Here is a 19,827-nt window from a genome sequence, read left to right on the forward strand (position 1 = left end):
AGGCCTTACCTCATCTTCATCTTTCAATATCAAATAGCATTTTTCCAGTCATTCATCAGACTTAATGACAGATGACACATATTTGGATAACAAGACAGTGATCTCACCATTATTTTACTTCAAAATTCTTCTAGGCATGGACTGTTGGAGCTACCAAAGACCTTCAAGTTCACAGAGTATGACCCTTCATTTTCCATTGAGTTTGTTTAGTTTAAAGAGACAAAGACTCAGCAAACATAAACAACATCAGATAGCTAGTTGGTGGCAGGCTTAACACAAGAACCCAGGGCTCCAGGGTTCTGTCCACTATAGTAAGATTTCCCTCTCTATGTGGATAGAGTCATGTCATGGCAAGCTAAATACATCTGAACAGGCATTCTGTACAAATACCTTCTTATATGTCTTATCTGCATTGAAATGGCCACTAAAGTATGGTAGGCAACTGGGTGTATAACAGGGCAGAGAGAATCCTATCACCCTGATGCTGAGGCAGGAAAAAAAAAACTATGCTAGGTTGGCCTATTTTACATCTAATATGTAAAAGTCTAAATAAGACCTTGGCCAGGGCATGCCAAGGTCAAACACACGACCACTGTGTGATCTGTAGGTTGTAGGCACTGGCTGGGGGTGGGGTGGGGAGGGGGGTGCGGAGGGGCATGTGTTACAGTGATTTATGGGTATGGTTACAAATTACTTATAGGGCACTCTGGGTGACATAAACAGAGTCCAAAGAATAGGGAAGAAGGGCAGTCACACAAAAAGAGTCTTCTCATCCCTTCCATTTCCAGGAACACACACAGAAAATGTATAATAACAGACAGATGGAGAGGTAGGTAGGTAGATGATCCTGGACCCAACATCATCAAGTTAATCCTTCTCATTTCCTCTTCCACCAATTTGTCTCTTTCCTTTCTCCTTTGTGTTATTCTTTGTTCCATGCTTCCCTTTTCTCTTCTTTGTACTTCCTAGCTGGTTGTGTCACTGACTCCTAACTCATCTGGATGAAGAAAAAAAAAGACACTGACAGATTTGCACCCAGTGTAACAGTGTGGAAAACTCCAGATACAGCAAAATAATAGTTCCAGCTCATTCACAAACTGTGAATGTCTTAGTTTGAAAAATGTTGTATATATACATAAAGATAGATATTCACAGGCATACGCAGACACAAGTTCACTCTTCTAAATAGCCAAGGGCATGCTCATCATAATAAATGCCCCAAAATCTGATGGATGTTAACCGTAACCATCAAATACGGAATCTTTGGCAAGAGTCAATCCACATTACCTCATGACCAATTTTTATTGGCAAACTCAAAAGACTCAGGGAAGGCCAAAGAAATGTTCTTGAAAGTTGATTCTCCATTTGCCAAATCCTCATGGAGCAGTAAGATTCTTACTGAGTCTGCTGGGAGTTTTTCCTGGCTCCAGACATTCAGCTGTCAGCATCACGGGAATAGATGTGGGCGCCATTTTTTATTAACAATTCACAATTGATGTTCCACACTTTTCTCTCCCAGTGATTTTTCTCTTTTGCCTTTTCTGCTTCTTCTTTCTTCCCACCTTCCAGAATAATGAAGGAGGGGTGATTGCTCAGCTCCCCAGTGATGTTACATCCTTCAATCAGACAGGACTAAAGCCTGGGGAGGAATACATTGTCAATGTGGTGGCTCTGAAAGAGCAAGCCCGGAGCCCCCCTACCTCGGCCAGCGTCTCTACTGGTGAGTGCTTCCAACCCTTCTTCCTACATCTAAGCATTAGGTCACGCTGGAAAAAGGACAACAAATTTCCCAAGAAGTAGAGAGACAAAGGGTGCTGGGTTTTCTCCCAGAGCTGAAAATGATTTGGATACCTGGAGATGGAGCTACTCTACCAGATGCTTAGCTGAACATCTCCCCTACTGCTAATCCTTGCAAGCACAGAAATCTGGGAGAGTATTATACAGGGAAAATTCTTTGTTAAGATTTCCAGCGTATTTCTTCTGAGCTTATTCATTAAGAGGCTTCATTTGTCAGCCCCTAGTATCTTGAGCTCAGGAACCAAGTTCTTGAGCAAGAACTAACTCTTATCTATTGTGAGATTTAGCAAAAGTCATCCAACCCTTCCCAAACTTGCCATCATTTTCCAGTGGTGAATGAAAATACCTCCTTCTTTGAGTTGACATGAGGATTAAATTAGAAAAAGCACACAAAGTGATTAGCACTATGTTGATGAGAGAGTGCTCAATACCCAGTGTATATACATATACTTACAGAACACACTTAGAAGTGAGAGCAGGTGGGGTGCCTGCGTGGCTCAGTCGTTAAGCGTCTGCCTTCAGCTCAGGTCATGATCCCAGTGTCCTGGGATCGAGCCCCACATTGGGCTCCCTGCTCAGCGGGAAGCCTGCTTCTTTCTCTCCCACTCCCCCTGCTTGTGTTCCCTCTCTCACTGTCTCTTTCTGTCAAATAAATAAATAAAATCTTTTTTAAAAAATTTAAAAAAAGAAGTGAGAGCAGGTGGAAACAAATTATTTAAAACCAGTATGTGTGAGTTGAGTCACCGTTCAAGGTGATGACTTAAATTGGTTATTAGTTCATCCCCACAGTTAATCTTATGCAAGATCGTTGTTTCTAGATTCAATTCAGTAACTGCATCATCTTTTGCCTTATTGTTTTCTTAGCTAACAAAGGATGGTCAACTTCAATGCTGTAAATTAGCAATTATGATGTATATGTGTGTGCCCTCCCAATTTCAAAAGTTACAAATAGCATCTGGTATCATTTTTTGTCTCATTTTATTGATGGGGGAGCTGAGACTCCAAAGTTAAGCACTTTTCCCTTTTAGTTAACAGAAACTAAGATAGGTGAATATTGGTACAGCTTTATTTTTCATAAACTGACATTGACACCTAAGAAAGCCAGTTATGGGTTTAGGACAAAGGCCAAGTTGGCCAGAAAAAAGAACGACAACACCATGTAATGAGACCATGTTTATGGATTAGTGATTCATACTTTGCTAACTGGATCCAAACTAAATAACATCAGGTGCTGAGGCTTATGCTCAGCCTAGAAAACATTGGTTTTAAACTATTGTGGCATTAGATTATGTTCCATTAGAACACTAGGGCTCCATGGCAGTGGCTCAAGGCAAGGATGAAGGGGAGATTCAGGCCTCTGATTACATCCACACCCATGCCCAACACAGCCTCCAACCAAGGCAGCTCCACCTGTTTTATATTTTGTACGGTCATTTAAGATTTTGTTCTTTAAAGGAAAAGAGTATTATTCCCCCTAAAAAGACTTTAAAACTTCTGTTCTAATGCAAATATGTTTTAGAAGAAACTCCATAGCCATAAAACCTAAAAGTTCTCTGTAGGAATTTCTTCAGATGCCAGTGACTAGAGTTTTTCCAGAACTCCGTTCCCCAAGGTTATGCTGGAACCTGACATTTCATGACATGTGTAGATGCTCCTCCTCTGGGATGAAACGTTTCAGTGACTCCAAATCATTCCTGTGAAATGATATTAAGAAAACATGACTGGAAAACAAAAGCCTAGACAAAGAAGATGGTTCAGAAGAGGGCAGAGAAGAGCACTGCAGCTGTAGAAAGTTTTTCCTCCAAATTTGGGGAAAATAGTCTAACCCTGCCTCAGTCTTCTACTCAAAGCACATTTTTACGAAATTTGCGATATTTTTTGGTTTAGAAGTTCCTTAAGATTCAAATTCCAGATTTAAAAATTTGTGGTAAAGCTAGGCAGATTTTTTTTTCAATTAAGAAAAATGTCCTAGTTAATACTTTGGCATTGCGTACAGAGTCATGAAGAAATGGAAAGAAAAATATTTATTCCATTTGACTTTCTGAGTAGAACTTGTGTTTGTTTAGAAATTAGGACCTAAATTGAAAACAAGCTGATACCAACTTGACTAGAATGGGGACACCACTACTGAGTGGCCAACAGAAGGGCAGAATCCAAGGGTGGCTACAGAAAAGAAGGTTGTCTCCCAACCCTGTCTGCTGTTTTCAGGAAATGATTGGTTAATTATTTCCTTCTGCTGAGGTCTGACAGACACCAACCCCCTCCTGCGAAGCTCTGAGTCCTCAAAGGCACTCGGACTGGCTTCTTCCAGGCAGGCCTTTAGGGAATGCAAATTACTAGACCTCCTGCAACTAGGGCCCTCTATGCTGCATGATTATATTCTAATATGGACAATCCATTATGATTAGGGTCTTGGGGATTTAAAGAGTTAAAGGACAAAAGCCTTCCAATGTCATTTGAGTTTCTGTGACATCTTTTTTTTTCTCAAGAAGCTTGAATTCTTTGAAATGCTTCCCCTTCTTTCTCATGGATACAGAGGATATTCATTCATTTCATTTACTCCACACCCATGTACTGAGTGTCTGTGTTTCAGACTTTATGCTTATATAGCAGCTAGAAGACCACTTCTCCCATTTTGTTATTAAATTAAATTAAATTTAAAAGGCCCAAGTTACTGAAAGCCATTAAATTCAGCATGCTGAAAACATCTGGATGTGTTCCGTTAAATCATACTATTACCCCAAATATGAAAAACAGAACTTCATTTTAACTCCAAACCAGGTGGCACCAAAATGGCCTGGTGATTTTCATTTTGGCTGGTACTAAGCCAAAAATCCTAAGCTACTTAATAAAGAACAAAACTGGACTAGACCCAGAAAGAGGGTGGGGTGCCCAGGAAAAGGCCCAACTCTGAAAGACTGAGAAGCTCAAAGTCAGACTGAGTTCATCCTGCAGAAGATGCTCCATTTTGGAGACAGTAGGAGGTGGTCCAGAGTGGATTGGCTTAAAAAACAAGTCTTAGTCAAGACTCTCTAGTAACAAGGAAGAAAATTTTTCTTTAACTAGCTAAAGCAAAAAAGAGAATTTACTGGAAGGACATAGAGTGTCTCCTGAAACCCTAGGACCAGAATGTATCCTGATGTCACAAAAAACTGAAGAATGGAAAGCCAGGTTCAGGTTACTCTCTCTGTCTTTCTAGAAGCTCCACAGAGTCACTCATTTCTCCTTCTCTATGTATATGTGTTCCTAAAATTCTGCACCCAATTCCAGTGTGTGTGTGTGTGTGTGTGTGTGTGTGTGTGTGTGTGTTGAAGAGGGAGGTCCTCCCCAAAGCAATTCTCTGGACACCAGCTGGGTATCCCACAATTCCACTCAATTCTGACACTATCTACCCAGAGACAGGAACAGATTCCACAGGTTGAGGGCTCAGTCCCACAAGACTGCCCTCCACTTCAGATGCCAATTGCATATCCAGGTCATTACCTGTGTTTCTGTCCAGCTGGCTATAAATCAGAGGTTCCCACCACCCCCTCTTCAGGTTTGATTAATTTGTTAGAGATGTTCCCAGAACTCAGGAAATCCATTTGCTCACAAGATTACTGATTTACTACAAAGGATATTAAAGGATACTAATCAACAACCAGATGAAGACACACATTGGGCAAAGCCCTGAACAAAGGAGCTGCTGTCTCTATGGAGTTTGGGGCCCATCATGGTGGCACGTGGAAGCGTTCTGGTTCCCAAACCTGGAAGCTCTCTGAACCCAGTCCTTCTGGGTTTTTACAGAAGCTTCATTACAGGCAGGATTGATCTTGACCAGAGGTCAGAAGCGGGACTGAAAGCTCCAGCCCTCTAATCACATGGCTCACACCCCTGGCAACCAGCCCCTCTCCTCACCTCATTAACATCACAAAAGACATTAGTACTCTCATCACTTAGGAAACTCCAAAGGTTTTAGGAGGTTTGTATCAGGAAGGGACCAAGACCAGTATGTATTTATGATAAATCACCCTCTCCCTTCTTCACTCCCCTCCCACCTGTTTTCTCTCTCTTCAGATCAGATGTTTTCTATTTATGTGTGAATATGGTAGAGAATGGTCTCATACCAGCCCTGGCTCTACATGGTCCCAAACCATCTAACCAGAGAACCTGAGCCTCTGGTTCCAATTCCAAATCCTGAAGAACATTAATATTAATATTAATCAGCTCTAGTCAGAGAGGCATAATCATATTATAAATGCAAACATGGAAGCTGGGCCTACTCTTTTAGAAGGTAATGAGTAATTCAGAAAGGACACATTGGCTGTGCAGACCTACCATGAGGAGTTGAGGACAGCATTTTCTATTCTCCTCACGAAGTTCTTTCTTTTTCTATTTCCATTCTATATTCTCTCCCCTTCCCCAACCTCACCATTGTCTAATTCACTATGAACCAAGCGGGTGCTGGAACCATAGATGCTGGGCCCCCTGGGACACCACTCAGCTTTTCTATGTCATGCCACCCTACAATGATGTTCCCCTCAGCCACTCAGTGGCAGAGGCCAAAGGCTCAGGAGGGACACACAGTGCCCCTCTAGGTCAGGAATGTGCAAGAACAGGTGCGACAAAATAGCCCACAAGATGCTCTTCCTAAACTAAGGTCCTTTTTTTTTCCCCCAGAAGAGCAAGTTTCCCCAGAAGGCATGTTTACGTCTGCAATGCAAATATCTGCTGGGTTGTGGTACTCTTAGCAGCTGGACTGACTGAGTTGTAGGTGTGGCTGAGCAGGGACATCTTTTGGACATTCACGATGCCCTCTTTGGCAACCGAGTTGGAATTCTGAGATTCCAGATGGGGCTGATAATCTTGTAGGTCTTTCATCAGGGCTCAGAGAAGGTGAGAGAAGAGCAGAGCACACACACCAGAAGCACGTCTCACAGTTCTCTGGCCCATTACCTCCAGACAGAAGCCCTGCTGGCCTCTCAAGCCAGTGGGTGCTCTTCCCCTGCCCAAATGGAGAATGCCGGGGCTGAAACACCAGAGCCTGCTGAGAGCAAGATGCAGGGGAACCAACTTCTAATGTCGCTTCCCCTGTTGCCAAACTGTGTGTCCTCAGGAAAGCGATTTTGTCTTACTGTGTCTCATTTTCTCCATCTGTAAATTGGGATAATAATACCCATCCTCTCTTTGATTGACCAAGTTAACCTAAGGAGGAGAGGAGAGAGTTGATTTCAAACACCCATTTCTCAAACTCTTTTTTTCTACTTGATCCTTTTTATTCAGTCATTGATGGGCCCACACAGATCCTGGTTCGAGATGTCTCGGACACTGTGGCCTTCGTGGAGTGGACCCCACCTCGAGCCAAAGTCGATTTCATTCTCCTGAAGTATGGCTTGGCGGGTGGGGAAGGCGGGAAGACCACTTTCCGGCTACAGCCTCCCCTGAGCCAATATTCAGTGCAGGCCCTGCGGCCCGGCTCCCGCTACGAGGTGTGGGTCAGCGCCGTCCGCGGGACCAATGAGAGCCAGTCCACGACCACCCAGTTCACAACAGGTAGGCAGGGGTGGTGGGGGGCACCAGGGGGAGAGAGGGTTGAGCCAGTGGGTGCCATGTCACATCAAGAGGGGTGTCGAGGAACTGAGGGTTGCTGGAGTGGGGGGTGGGGTGGGAGGGATGGGGTGAGGGTGACAGACACTGGGGAGGGTATGTGCTCTGGTAAGTGCTGTGAATTGTGCAAGACTGGTGAATCTCAGATCTGTACCTCTGAAACAAATAATGCAATATATGTTAAGAAAAAAAAAAGAAGAAGGTAGCAGGAGGGGAAGAATGAAGGGGGGGAATCGGAGGGGGAGACGAACCATGAGAGACGATGGACTCTGAAAAACAAACAGGGTTCTAGAGGGGAGGGGGGTAGGAGGATGGGTTAGCCTGGTGATGGGTATTGAGGAGGGCACGTTCTGCATGGAGCACTGGGTGTAACGCACAAACAATCATGGAACACTACATCTAAAACTAATGATGTAATGTATGGGGATTAACATAACAATTAAAAAATATAAAAAAATAAAAATAAAAAATAAAAAAAGAGGGGTGTCAAGGGGGCACAGGTGACATTGCTTGGACGCCCACCTTATCACAGACCCAAGTTATAGGACTTGGTGCCCATCCTGCCTCTGCTACCAGCCAGATCTGTCACCTGATCTAAGGCTCTTCTCCACAGCTCTCAGGTGTCTCCTTGGTAAAATTAAAAGTTCGTCTTGAAGGCATTTACACGTCCATATTGCTAGCCCAAGTGGCAATTTTGTGAGAGTTCAGGAAAGGTGCTCTCCCTTGAGGTGCTTTACTGCTATTTGCTGGCACTTGTAATAATTCTATAAATTCATAATGATTACACAGCATGGTGGCGCCCCAAGGAGTTGTGCGAGGCCCACATTGTGCGGCTGGCAGCAGGCCTTCTGCCTGAGACTCTGTGACTCACTCTGCCCTTTGCAAACACTAGCAAGAAGGCTCATGGGAGGCCTGCTCCCACAGACGGTAGGCAGGATAAGTCCCACCTGCCTCACTGTGATGACCACTCATCCCCCTTCCCAAGGCTGTTAGAACTTGGAAAGAGCTTCCCCCACAGTCAAGAAAGGCCGGACCTCACGGTGACCTGCTCCCTGACTTTCTCGGAGCCTGTCAGGCTGGCCAGATGGGGGCACCATCCCAACACAGGCTTCCCAGCACTCTCACTGGGTAAACAGGGCCTGGGATCAGATAGTGAGTCTCCACCTGACCCAGATTCTCAGTCTTGGTTTCTCTACCCTGGAGAGGTCACACAGCAAGGAATGTCTCTGCCAACTCCAAGTTGTGCAGAGATCAAGGGAAACTGCTAGCATCTGTAGGATCTGAGAACCAGCATCTTCTGAGGGGGTAAAGTAGGAGAATCGTTAATTCAAGCATCCTACTTGTGGTGTGGCCCAAGAGCTGTTACAGGATGGGATAAACCAGCTGAGGGGCTGAGGGGTGGTTCCATCAACAGCACCATTATCTTCCACCTGTGTTTAAAATCAATGGACAAAGAAGGCAAAGAATAAGACAGATGGAAGCCAAAATATCCCCTGGATTGGAGCCTGTAGCTTAGTGTTAGTGCCAGATGGGCTTGCAAGGTGATGGTCCCTGTGGATATGGGCCAGTCTTGCCATGCAGCAGAAGTTAGGGGACTACTCAGGTTAGGATTTACACCATGGAGGAACACACAGAGGCCTGATGCCTGGGGAGAGCTGGCTCCCATGAGAGAGGGGAACAGAAGAGCAGAACTAAGTGCCTAGGTCCTGCTATAAAACTCACCACTGAGGGAAGTCCACCTTCCACAATGTAAGGAAAAGGCCAGAGTCTTATAATGGGGCTCCCTCTGCACAGAAAGACAAATCGAGAGTGGAAAAAGCTTCCCTGCTAAAAGGCAGCAAGTCTGGACCCTGACGGCAGGGTTTGATTTGAAGAGAGAGGTTCTCTCCCAGGTCCTGTGCCAGACGCCACCCTACCCAGGGGATCGCGGGTCAGATTGTTTACTGAACACATCTTATGATCACCAGTGACTGACTATGCATCTGAAGGGAAAAAAAAGGAACTAAATTCTGCCCATTTCTCTTTCCTTCTTCTCCTCCACTTAATCCACATTGCTCGGGGCTGAGCATGACCTGACACAATGTCCCTTTGTGGAGAGTTCAGGTCAGCCATTCCCCCCCCCCACCCCTCACACCCCACAACACCACCCAACTCACTCAGGTGGTGGGATCTCCTGGGGACCACAAGTCCTGCATTCTGTTCTGAATTTCAAGACAGTTTTTGTTTGAAAAGAGGTTTCTTTGTGCTTTGCTCAGATAAGGAGTTTGAAGAGGCAGAAAAGGAGAAGAGCGCTCTCGTGCAGCATGATGAAAGGCAAATTCTTGATGTTTAGGTCGACAAGATGGAAGCAGGATTGGCTGGTGGCCCAGGAAAATTCCAATCAAGACAATTACATTCTGCCTCCTCCGAGCTCCCCCTGAGTTTCAGCTCACTGCTGAGTGATTCTGTTTCCGGTAGCCTGGCAGATCGGCAGCTGTTAGGAGGCTGCCTCCTGGCCTGCACCTCCAACCTGCTCCCCTCCGCTCAGCGGGGGAGGGGCGCGGGGGCGGGGAGACGCCAGGAGCTTTGCAGAGGAGCTGGGGGAGGGGGCTGCCAGCCGAATGAGGGTGGAGGGGCCCGGACCCTCGCAGTAGGGCCCTCAGTCATTTCAGAACTCCGCTTAAATTCAAATTAGCCAAAGTGCTTTTCCAGGTGATGTCTTCGACACTAGGAGCGCACTAATTGCCCTGGCAATTAAAGCAGAGATTTGTTCCCTGCATGGTGAGTGGGATATTTACCTGGGTCTTGGAGCTGCTCCCAAAAAGGAAAGCACCCTGATGGGAGCACAGTGGTGAGACAGGCCGGCAGTTAGAGAGAAGCCAGCCCAAGGAACCCGGGAGGTCAATCTCGAAAACCTCCCTTCCCTCGGGTGGCTCTGGCTTCAGTAACCTTCATGAAGGCAGTCCTGGGACTCTTCTCTCCATTGGAGGCCTTCTCTCTGAGCACATCCCTCAGGGCACCAAACTCGGCCTCCAGAGCATTCGGCCAAAGCACAGGCTCCTGCTCTAACCTGAATGCCCCAGACCTCTCTTGAATGCTGTTAGGAGTTGAATTGTGTCCCCTAAAAAAATGCTGGAGTCTTAACCCTCAGTCCCTGTAGATATGACCTTATTTGGAAACAAGGTCTTTGCAGATGACCAAATTAAAGAGGTCATTAGGGTGGGCCCTAATTCAAAATGACTGTATGTCCTTATAACAAGGGGAAATTCGGACACAGAGGCAGGTACACAGGGAGAACGCCATGTGAAGACAAAAAGCAGAGATTGGGGTGCTTCTTCTATAAGCCAAGGAATGCCTAAGATTGCCAGTGAACCACCACCTCGCCCCAGGCATCCTCATAGCCCCCCCAGCCAAAATATTGAACGAGACTTTTCTAAAGTCTTTGAGGTGGCAGACAAGACCGAAAACTGACAATTTTCATCAAGGCACTTCGCATATGCGTACTGAACACCCAGCAGGTGCCAAGCACTGTTCTAGGCACTGAGGCTCCAGAATAAACAAGATAGACAAGAGTCTAGTCCCTGTGAGTTACATTCCAGTGGGAGAAGAAGCAAAGAAACACACAGGATCCTTCCATCCTGAGCGCTATGCTCAGAAGTGAAAGGGATGCTGGAGAGGAAACGCCGCATGGGATTGAATCATTCGGAAACACCTCACTGAGGAAGTGAAGTTTTAGCCAACACCTAAGTGACCTAAGCCATGTGAGGATCCAGGGAAGAGCCTGCCAGCAAAAGCAGCAGCCAGTGCAAAGGCCCTGAGGTGGGATTAAGTTTGATGTGTTTCAGGAGTAGAAAAAAGGCAGTACAACTGGAGCACAGTGAATTAGGGTAGAAGTCTTGTGAGACAATGTCTGAGAAGCAGAGAGCCGTGCAGGGGATGATCGGGAGTTTATAATAGGAAGCAACAGGCAAATTTTAAGCAGGAGAAATGCTTGGTCTAATTTATGTTTTGGAGACTAGATGTGGCTATTACCAGGATCCACAGCCCCAAGCGCCTCCACAGGGCCCCCCTGGACATCGGTCTTTGTCTTCCCCTGGCTTGCTGATGAGTTACAGAGACCAGAACAAGCTCCTATCTACAGGGAGGGGTGACCTTGAGTCATCCCACCTAGAGGTCAGGCTTCAAGACCCAGGGGAGGGGCCTGAGTGGCTTAGTCAGTGAAACATTAGACTCTTGATTTCGGCCTGGTCATGATCTCAGGGTCCTGGGATCAAGCCCCACGTCAGGCTCCATGCTCAGTGGGGAGTCTGCTTGAGGAATCTTTCTCCCTCTGTCTCTGCCCCCCCCCTCACTGCTCCTGCTCTCTCTCTAAAATAAATAAATCTTTAAAAAAGAGAGAGAGAGACCCAGGGGAGCAAACCATTTCACTCCACCCCATTCCTAATACCTCTCCCTGTTGCCAGGTGGACTGGGGAGACCTCAGGCCCTGAGGCTGTGACCCAGCCTGTCCGAAAGATGTCACTGGAGGCTCTTGGTGTAACCATGAGAAAGAATTCAAGGACAGACACAACACAGCGATGAGCAGCACAAGCAGGAAAGTTGATTAAAGCAAAAGTACACTCTGGAGACTTGAGAGCAGGCAAGCTCGAGGGAGAGCCGTGTCCACTGGGGTTTGGGTCTCCATGTTTTATTGACAGTTGTTAACAAGGAAGTGGAATATTCATTACTGGGGGCAGGGATTTCTTGGAAGCAGGGTGGTTTCCTGTCACAGCACCCTTAGGGAGGAGATTTAGTAATGTAGTCTAATAAAGGAATAATGTGAACTTTGGCCTACTTTGTCAGCCATCTTGGGCCTGTCTGGTTTGATCCAGTTTCTTGTGGTTTTGTTCACCGGTGCTGCCAGGTCAGGTCAGACTTCTCACTTTCTTGTAATTGGTCATGACTTCCCCTCTGCTGGCCTCCAGGGATCCTGTAAGAACCTAACTAACTGCTTACTCTAACATTCCCAAGCCCTCATTCCCAGCATTGACCTCTTTTGGCATCATGGACCTGGAAAGTGTCTGGTCCCTTCAGAGACAACACTGGCCCCTATCCACAGTGCACAGGTCCTAAGGCCAAAAAACTCTAGAAAACAAAAACCATAGTTTCCACAGTCTGGAATTTTTAGTTGTGAAGAGCAGTAGGTGGGTACAAGAGTCAACCTAAATGCTAACCCTAACTTCTTTTTTACTCTAATTCCATTCAGGCCACACACCCCACACCGGGTCAGGTACCTTATCCCAGCCTCTGCTCCTGCATGAGATTGAGCGGCATAGGGTCCAGCTCAAGCCCATTCTTCCCACCTGCCCCTGTATCCAAGCTCCTCTCTCCATTTGACTCCTCTCTCCATCCACACAGCACATCCAGAAAGCACAGAATCCGGCACGCTAAATCCACACTGAGTAAAGAAACATTTGTCAGAAAAATAAGCTGCAGAGACATAAATCTGCTAAAAGATTCACCTAATTTGCATCACTAAACAGAACACTTCTCACTCTGAAGCAGTTGCACTCAGATTGATTCACAGTGTTCCCATCTTCCCCAAGAACAATTGGTGTATACTTGCCTGGCATTTGCAAATTAGAAGTCTCCTGGAGGTTTTCTCAGAACAAATGGCTGGTCCACGTCAAAGTTAAATTCAAGTCCCAAAGACAAAACTTATTAAAAACTCTTTAAGTAGCAGTTTTTCATGGCTGCATCTTCTTCCCCTGCGAGTTATTTGTGTTGTTTCTGCCAAAAGAAGCCTGAGGACATGACCAGTCCAGGGAGAGAGAATCAGCCCCTCTGGATCATGGGAGAGACCTCGTGCTGGTGGTCTCTCCTTTGCACAGGAATCTCTGGAGCTTCAGAGAGCAAGCATTAGGGGGTGCCATGTTGTTGGAACTCAGGATGAGCTTCAGAAGCAACAGGGAGTCCTCCCAAGGCTGGGCCTCTGTTTATGCACCAGGCATCACGCCACACACTTCACATGCATTGTCCTATCTGTACAATAACCTGAAATGTCAGTATTACTAAGCCATTTTACAGATGCGGCCATCAAGGCCCAGTGACACCTCACTTGACCAAAAACTTGATCATGGTCCCATTACAATAAGAGACAGAGCTAGGGCTCAGCCTGAGACCCGATCCCAAAGCCCATTCTTCCCACTACATCACATCCCCTATGTGTTTACTTAATTTCCTACAAACCTTGCCACAGTGTCTATGCAGGTAAATCCAGGGGAAGACAGCTGATACTTCAGAACCTTGCAATCAACTGTCTTCTTTTAGCCTGGTGGCCAAATTTGATATTACCGTATTCCATCATAATCACTTAGAAGCTGTCTCTGATTTTTTTTCTTGCTGGGGTTTTCCTTACTTAGTTTCAAGCTTACGATAACTGGCTCATTTTTAAATTTCTAGGATACCCCCACATCCATTCAGGAAATATTCTAGAACATTCCCTGAATGGAAATGGAGCAAGTGTAAAGCGTGTTGATAACTAACTCCCACGTAAAAGTCTCCAAACCACCAATGAAGCTGGCAGAGCAAAAGCTCAAGGGCAGCCCTGGGGTTCAGTCAAAACAGGAGGCAGAGGGTCAGGAGATGTGGGCTCTCAACCTAAAGCTTGTTAAACTTCAAGGCACACGACAAATGCACATTATCCCATGTGACTTTGGTGATGACTAACTCTTTTTAGAGATTGACGCCCCCAAGAACCTGCGGGTGGGCTCGCACACAGCAACCAGCCTTGACCTCGAGTGGGACAACAGCGAAGCAGAGGTCCAGGAGTACAAGGTTGTGTATAGCACCCTGGCGGGTGAGCAGTACCACGAGCTGCTGGTCCCCAAGAGCATCGGTCCAACCACCAGAGCCACCCTCACAGGTGAGTACACCCTGGCTCCGGGGGCACGTCGGCTCCCGAGTCCACATTCTCACAGCTCTCTCCCCAGTCCACCCAACCCCCATCCAGCCATCGCCAGATCCCACTCATTCAATCTCTCAAGTACCTGTCACATGTCTACTGCTCTCCATTGTCTGCTGTCACCTGGCCTAAACTACTACTAAGTCTCATCTTCACCACTGCAAAAAGCCTCCGAATATTCTCTCCTAACCCCCACAATGTCCTCTTCACACCCTCAGTGATCTCTTCAATGATGCTGTCCCATTCTGCACACATTGCAGGGATTTCCCATTGCTCCTGAGATAACCCCCAACCCTAGTGCGGCTGCATCCCCTGGTCTCCCCTCCCTCCCGCATCCCCTGGTGCTCCCCCTGCTCCGGGACCACAGGTCTGCATCGGACAGTTCCTCAAACACGTTTTCCCTGCTGTCATGGGGCTTGGCGCACGCCGTTCCCGCTGCCTGTCGGGCTCTCCAACCACCCCCTTCACTGAGTTATGCCTGCTTCCCTGGTTCACTTGTCACTTCCTGGGGAGCCTGTGCAGTCCCCAGGTGAGGTCAGGTCATCCTGTCCTGCTGCCTCATCTCTCTGGTGACCACTGTCCTCACAGCGCCGCTCAAGTTATCACGGTACGCTTGTGGGTATGATTATTCCGTTGTCAGTGTCCACCCTAGATCTAAAGCTCTGTGAATGGGACCATATTTAGTTTTGCTCATTATTGTCTCCCCAGTGTCCAGAGAAGTGTTTAACACTAAGTCCTAGATAAGTGATGGATGGATGGATGGATGGTTGGAGGGATGGATGAAAGAAAGTGCAAACATTCACTATGGGGGCATAGACTACAAGATAGGGTGAGAACCTGCTCATGCCTATACACCCCATAAAGAGTTTGAGTTTATTCTTGAGGGCAATGGGGAGTCATTGAGGGATTTTAAGGAAGGTGATATAATGATCCATGTATGCAGCTGCTGCGTGGAGAGCCGGGGGAGCGGGGCAAGGTCACGGGCAGAGATAGGTCAGGTGGCTCTGCTGGAATCAAAGAGTGAGTGGTGATGCACAGACCAAGTCAAGACCCTAGGTCACCATGCCACATGGCTGGGGAGCACTCTCTGTCACCATGCGGATGTGGGCCCCAGCCAATGCTCCTCCCCGGCCCTTAGAACACACGCCCATCCAGGAAAACCTGCCTGCTGGACTTCACTGAAATGTGGGTCATGGTTTCCAGGTGAAGGAGACAGTGCAAAGCAGCTGCCCAGGGGCCGCGAGTGTGCTCACAGAGACACTGTTTAACTTGTGTCTTGGCTTCCTGCAAAAGCATTTACCATCTTAGTAGACGAGGGACACATAGCACAGAGTGCACACAGTAAACAAGGGCAGTATCATCAAAGTTGCTTTCCTCCCAGATCGCCTTGCAAAATGAGGCCAGTTAAAGTAAATATAATAAATGCTTTTTCCAGACAGATGCACTCCTAGAAGCCCAGCAAGGAGATGGAAAGATATGCTGACAAAGCAGGTTAATGGGGGTGAATTAAACATAGCAGGAACACACCAGCTGGCGTAAAGCCCTCTACAGAGAGATGGAGACATTCACAAAGATTAAGCTAAACAACAACAACAAAAAATTGAAATGATGCAGGAGGGAACTGAGTCTAAGTGCAACCCATCCCCACCTAGAGCCGCAGGCTGATTTGGCAATTAGCAATTTACAAAAATGATGGCTAGTTGTTCAGAGGGAGGATATGCCATAAAATCATGAGTGGTATAGAGAAGAATCCAGACACATCCTCGTTATTATTTCCCACGGCTGGCAAAGAAGATTCTACTTTCATTCATCATCTGCCTTATTCCAGGCACCCTCACGTAGTCTTTACAATGACCTCATGACAGATGTTACCATTCCCATTTTATGGATGAGGAAATCGAGGCTCAGAGAGTTTGGAAACTTGCCCAAGCTCACAAAGCCAGCAAGGGGCACAGCTGTGGCTCAAAGGCAGCTCTTTGGAGACTTGCCAAAAGCCTCCCATTGCATGGCTGCTGGTACTAAAGAACTGAAATGCAAAGGACGGTCAAGACATAAATGCTGTAGACTTACACGGAATGGAAAAATTATTATTGAGGAGTGGGCTTAACTAGGTCAATTTTTTGGTCAGAGTCAGACTTGTGAAATAAAACTATAAATATATATTACACATAATTATCCTGGGGAGCTCACTGCTGGGGAGATTTATAAAGGCAAATAGCTTTATGTGATTTAAGAAGGAATTATAGGCATGTAAGGAAATCAAGTGTGTTTGTACTTGCTGAGATGCGAATTACAAGGGTTGTTGGCTCTCTTGCTGTGGTGTCTGGGGGAAGAGAAGAACCGACCATGCAGGAGGGAAGGCAAAAGGAGGGAGACATTTGATCCCAGCTCTAGATAACTTGTGTTCTTTCCCTCACTCCCCAACTTGCACCCTAAAGAGGAGAGTTTTTCAGCCTCTGAGGCCTGTGTTGTGTTATGTTTTGTTTTGTTTTCTGGCTCCAAAGAAGTCATTTGTTTGCATGTATAAAGCAAGACCCTGGCCACCGGGTGGGAAGGGCATTTCAGGCTCACCTGTAGCACTTCGTCCCTGGCCAGAAAGAGAATGTAGAAACCTCCCACTCTCCCCATCTGAACCTTTCCTATCTCCTAGTCAAGAACAACTGGGGAACCCACAGATACAGAGAACAGATTGGGGGTTGTCAGGGGTAGGGGATGGGGGGGAGGTGGGCAAAGTGGGTGAAGGCGGTCAGAGGCACAAACTTCCAGTTATTAAATAAGTCATGGGGATGTAGTGTACAGCGTGGGGACCACAGTTAATACTCAACTGTGTATATGAAAACTGCTAAGTAAATCTTAAAAATTCCCATCAAAAGAAAATATTAGAACTCTATGTGGTGATGGATGTTAACTAGACTTATTTTGGTGACCATTTCATATACTAATATTGAATTGTTATGTTATACACCTGAGACTAATGTTTTATGTCTATTTTTATCTCAATGTTTTTAAAAAGAGAAAGAAAAATAATAGTAACTGAGACTCCTAGCATAACGTCCCTTTGTGTCTTGCCTGTTTTATTTGAATGCTTTGTTCTGTGGAACTTGTTAAGAGCCAGGACTTTGACCCTGCATCCAGGGACAGCCACTTCCTGTGTGATTTGGGATAACCAACTTAACCTTTCTAAGCCTCTGTTTTGTCTTCTGTAAAATGGGAATAATACCACTGAGCTCATAGTGTCATCATGAGGCTGATGAGGCTTTAATGAGATCATGTGTTTAACAAGAGTAAAGTAGTGCTTCTCACATAGCAAGCTCCATATGTGGCTGATGATAAGGAGGAGGAAGAGGAAGAGGAGGAGGAGGAGGTCTGTGAACTAATGGCTGGGTTAGGACTTCCTGTAATGGGTGTGGCACAGAGCAGGGAATGTGCCTCTCACAGGGGGGTGTGGGCACCAGCAGCAAGGCATCACGGGGAGAGGGTTTACCCTCTCCCCCCCAGATCTTCCCAGTCAGAGCCTGCATTCTAGAAGACACCCGGGGGATTTAGATGCCCATTAGGGATGAGAAGTGCTCATTCAGAGCATGGCTTCTGAAGTTGCCCACTCGGGTTTGACACCAACTTGGGATATGTGCGTTTGGGGCAAATTTCTTCAATGTCCCATGCTCCCATTTCCTGGTCCAAAGGACATGGTGTCTTTCTCCCGGGGTTGTTGGGAGGATGAAATGAAGTCACACATATCTGCATATACCAGCACTGCATGGAGACTGGTTCCTGGAGAACATCCAACAGCCATTTGACCGTCTCTGGTTTCGAATCCCCACTAAGCTCAGACTGGATGCTCGGCAACCTGGCCTCTGCCCAGGACAAGTTCACACTCCCATTCCTGTCTCGGCTGGCTCTAAGCCCCGCCGTCCTGTGGCGTCTGTACTTGCTGCTCCCCGAAGAAGCCCTCATCTTCACAGCCACCGTTTCCCCTCTGCCGTGGGCCACCGGCCCTCACAGACACTCTGCGCCTCTGAGTCAGGCAGAGGGCTCGCGGCATGCAGCCCCCGGCAGGGACTACCCCCCTCACATCCCTCCTCCTGGGCAGCACAGAGGACAGGCTAAGGCACAAAATGCCAAGCATTTCTCTTCCATTATTCTCTCCAGTCAATGCCCAGAGAATTCCCTCGGGAGTATGAATTTGGTTCTGAACCACAGACTCAGTGTCTGCAATGATTTTTTTTCCTCTGCTCCGGTGGCTTCTGTGTCCTTAATGATAACTTTTTTAGGCTCAGCCTTTCCCCTGGGATGATGTGTGCTTGGCCTGTGTACCAGATCTGGAGTCCCAGAGGGGTCCTGAGTGTTAGATATTTTATGGGCGCATCAAGGGACCTTGAGGTTCGAACGGGTAGCACTTAACCAGGGACGGGCACCACGACTGTTTTCTGGGTAGCAGTGGAAAATAACACATCCTGTAGAAAACTCTGAGTGGAAGCGGGGGGGATGTGGGGGACACTGAGGAAAGAAGGAGATTCTCATTTCTTGACTGAAATTTGGTCAAAAAGCCCTGCCTCGGACCCATGCAAATGAGAAACACTGCTCTGTGTCTGCTCTGTGTCTGTGTCCTCTCTATCTGTCCTCAGAAAAGCCTGCAGCTGGAGTGCTTTGCCAAGAGGGAAAATGGGTTTGTCCTCAGCTATCTCCACGTTCTTGCCTGGTGCCCCCCCCCCAAGAACGGGCGCCCACACTTGAGGAGCCCTGTGACCAAGAGAAAGGTCAAAGGAGCTGGTCCCCATGAGTATGTGAGCATGGGCTCTAACCCAGCCCCCCAGAGCCAGTTCATCACAGCCCTGAGCAACCCCCTGGGGTGTCCGCCTATGAGCCTCCTGACGGCACTTCCCACCCAGCTGCCCCTCTCCGCCTCGTGACTAACTCCATCCCCAGGCCACAGGCTGCCAATCAGATAAATCATCCACCAGGCTTAGGAAACCCTTGAAGATTCCCACAGACATCACAGTACAACACAGGATTGCAAGAAAACAAAGACCCACAGCCAGACACACATGACACTCACACACACAGGCACACATTCACACACACGCACAGGGCTGACACTGCAAGTCGGGCACGTGAGGGATCACTTTCAAGGCCACTGGTTTTGCCGGGGACTTGGAACAGAAGCCTCTGCCCAAACCCACATTTTCTCCTGGGGCTTAAATGAGGATCTAGGGGTGAGAAGGTGGGTTCCTCCAGGTGCAAAGGTAGATGAGCTTGTCCACAGGAGAATTTTCCATGAAGAAATCTGAGCCTCCCAGGGAAGTCCAGCTGGCAAACCAGTGCTGACCAAGGCACTTGATGTTCACTTCACCCTGTCTGCACTCCCTGATGTGCCAGGGCACAAACACCAGACCAAGTGCCAGACCTTCAACTCCCTGAGGCTCTTCTGAGGAGGAGTAGGAGGAGTCTGGCAATGGGCCTGTGGCCCTGGCCAGACTGTGCTCAGCCTCCTTCAGGTGAAGTCACAGCGACCCCAAGTGGCC

At 47.2% G+C, this 19,827-nt stretch overlaps 1 protein-coding gene across 2 annotated transcripts in view; it reads left to right on the plus strand.

Moving 5' to 3' along the window:
- Positions 1-19,827, plus strand: part of TNR (tenascin R) — an 80,139-nt gene that overhangs the window by 13,965 nt on the left and 46,347 nt on the right. For both annotated transcript variants that reach the window (XM_021682610.1, XM_021682611.1), the window contains 3 exons: positions 1,570-1,720; positions 7,060-7,329; positions 14,081-14,266. In XM_021682610.1, the coding sequence (XP_021538285.1) occupies positions 1,570-1,720; positions 7,060-7,329; positions 14,081-14,266 (607 nt within the window). The remainder of the gene's footprint in view (positions 1-1,569; positions 1,721-7,059; positions 7,330-14,080; positions 14,267-19,827) is intronic.

The sequence above is a fragment of the Neomonachus schauinslandi genome, chromosome 6, assembly GCF_002201575.2.
Source record: "Neomonachus schauinslandi chromosome 6, ASM220157v2, whole genome shotgun sequence".
NCBI classification, from domain to species: Eukaryota; Metazoa; Chordata; class Mammalia; order Carnivora; family Phocidae; genus Neomonachus; species Neomonachus schauinslandi.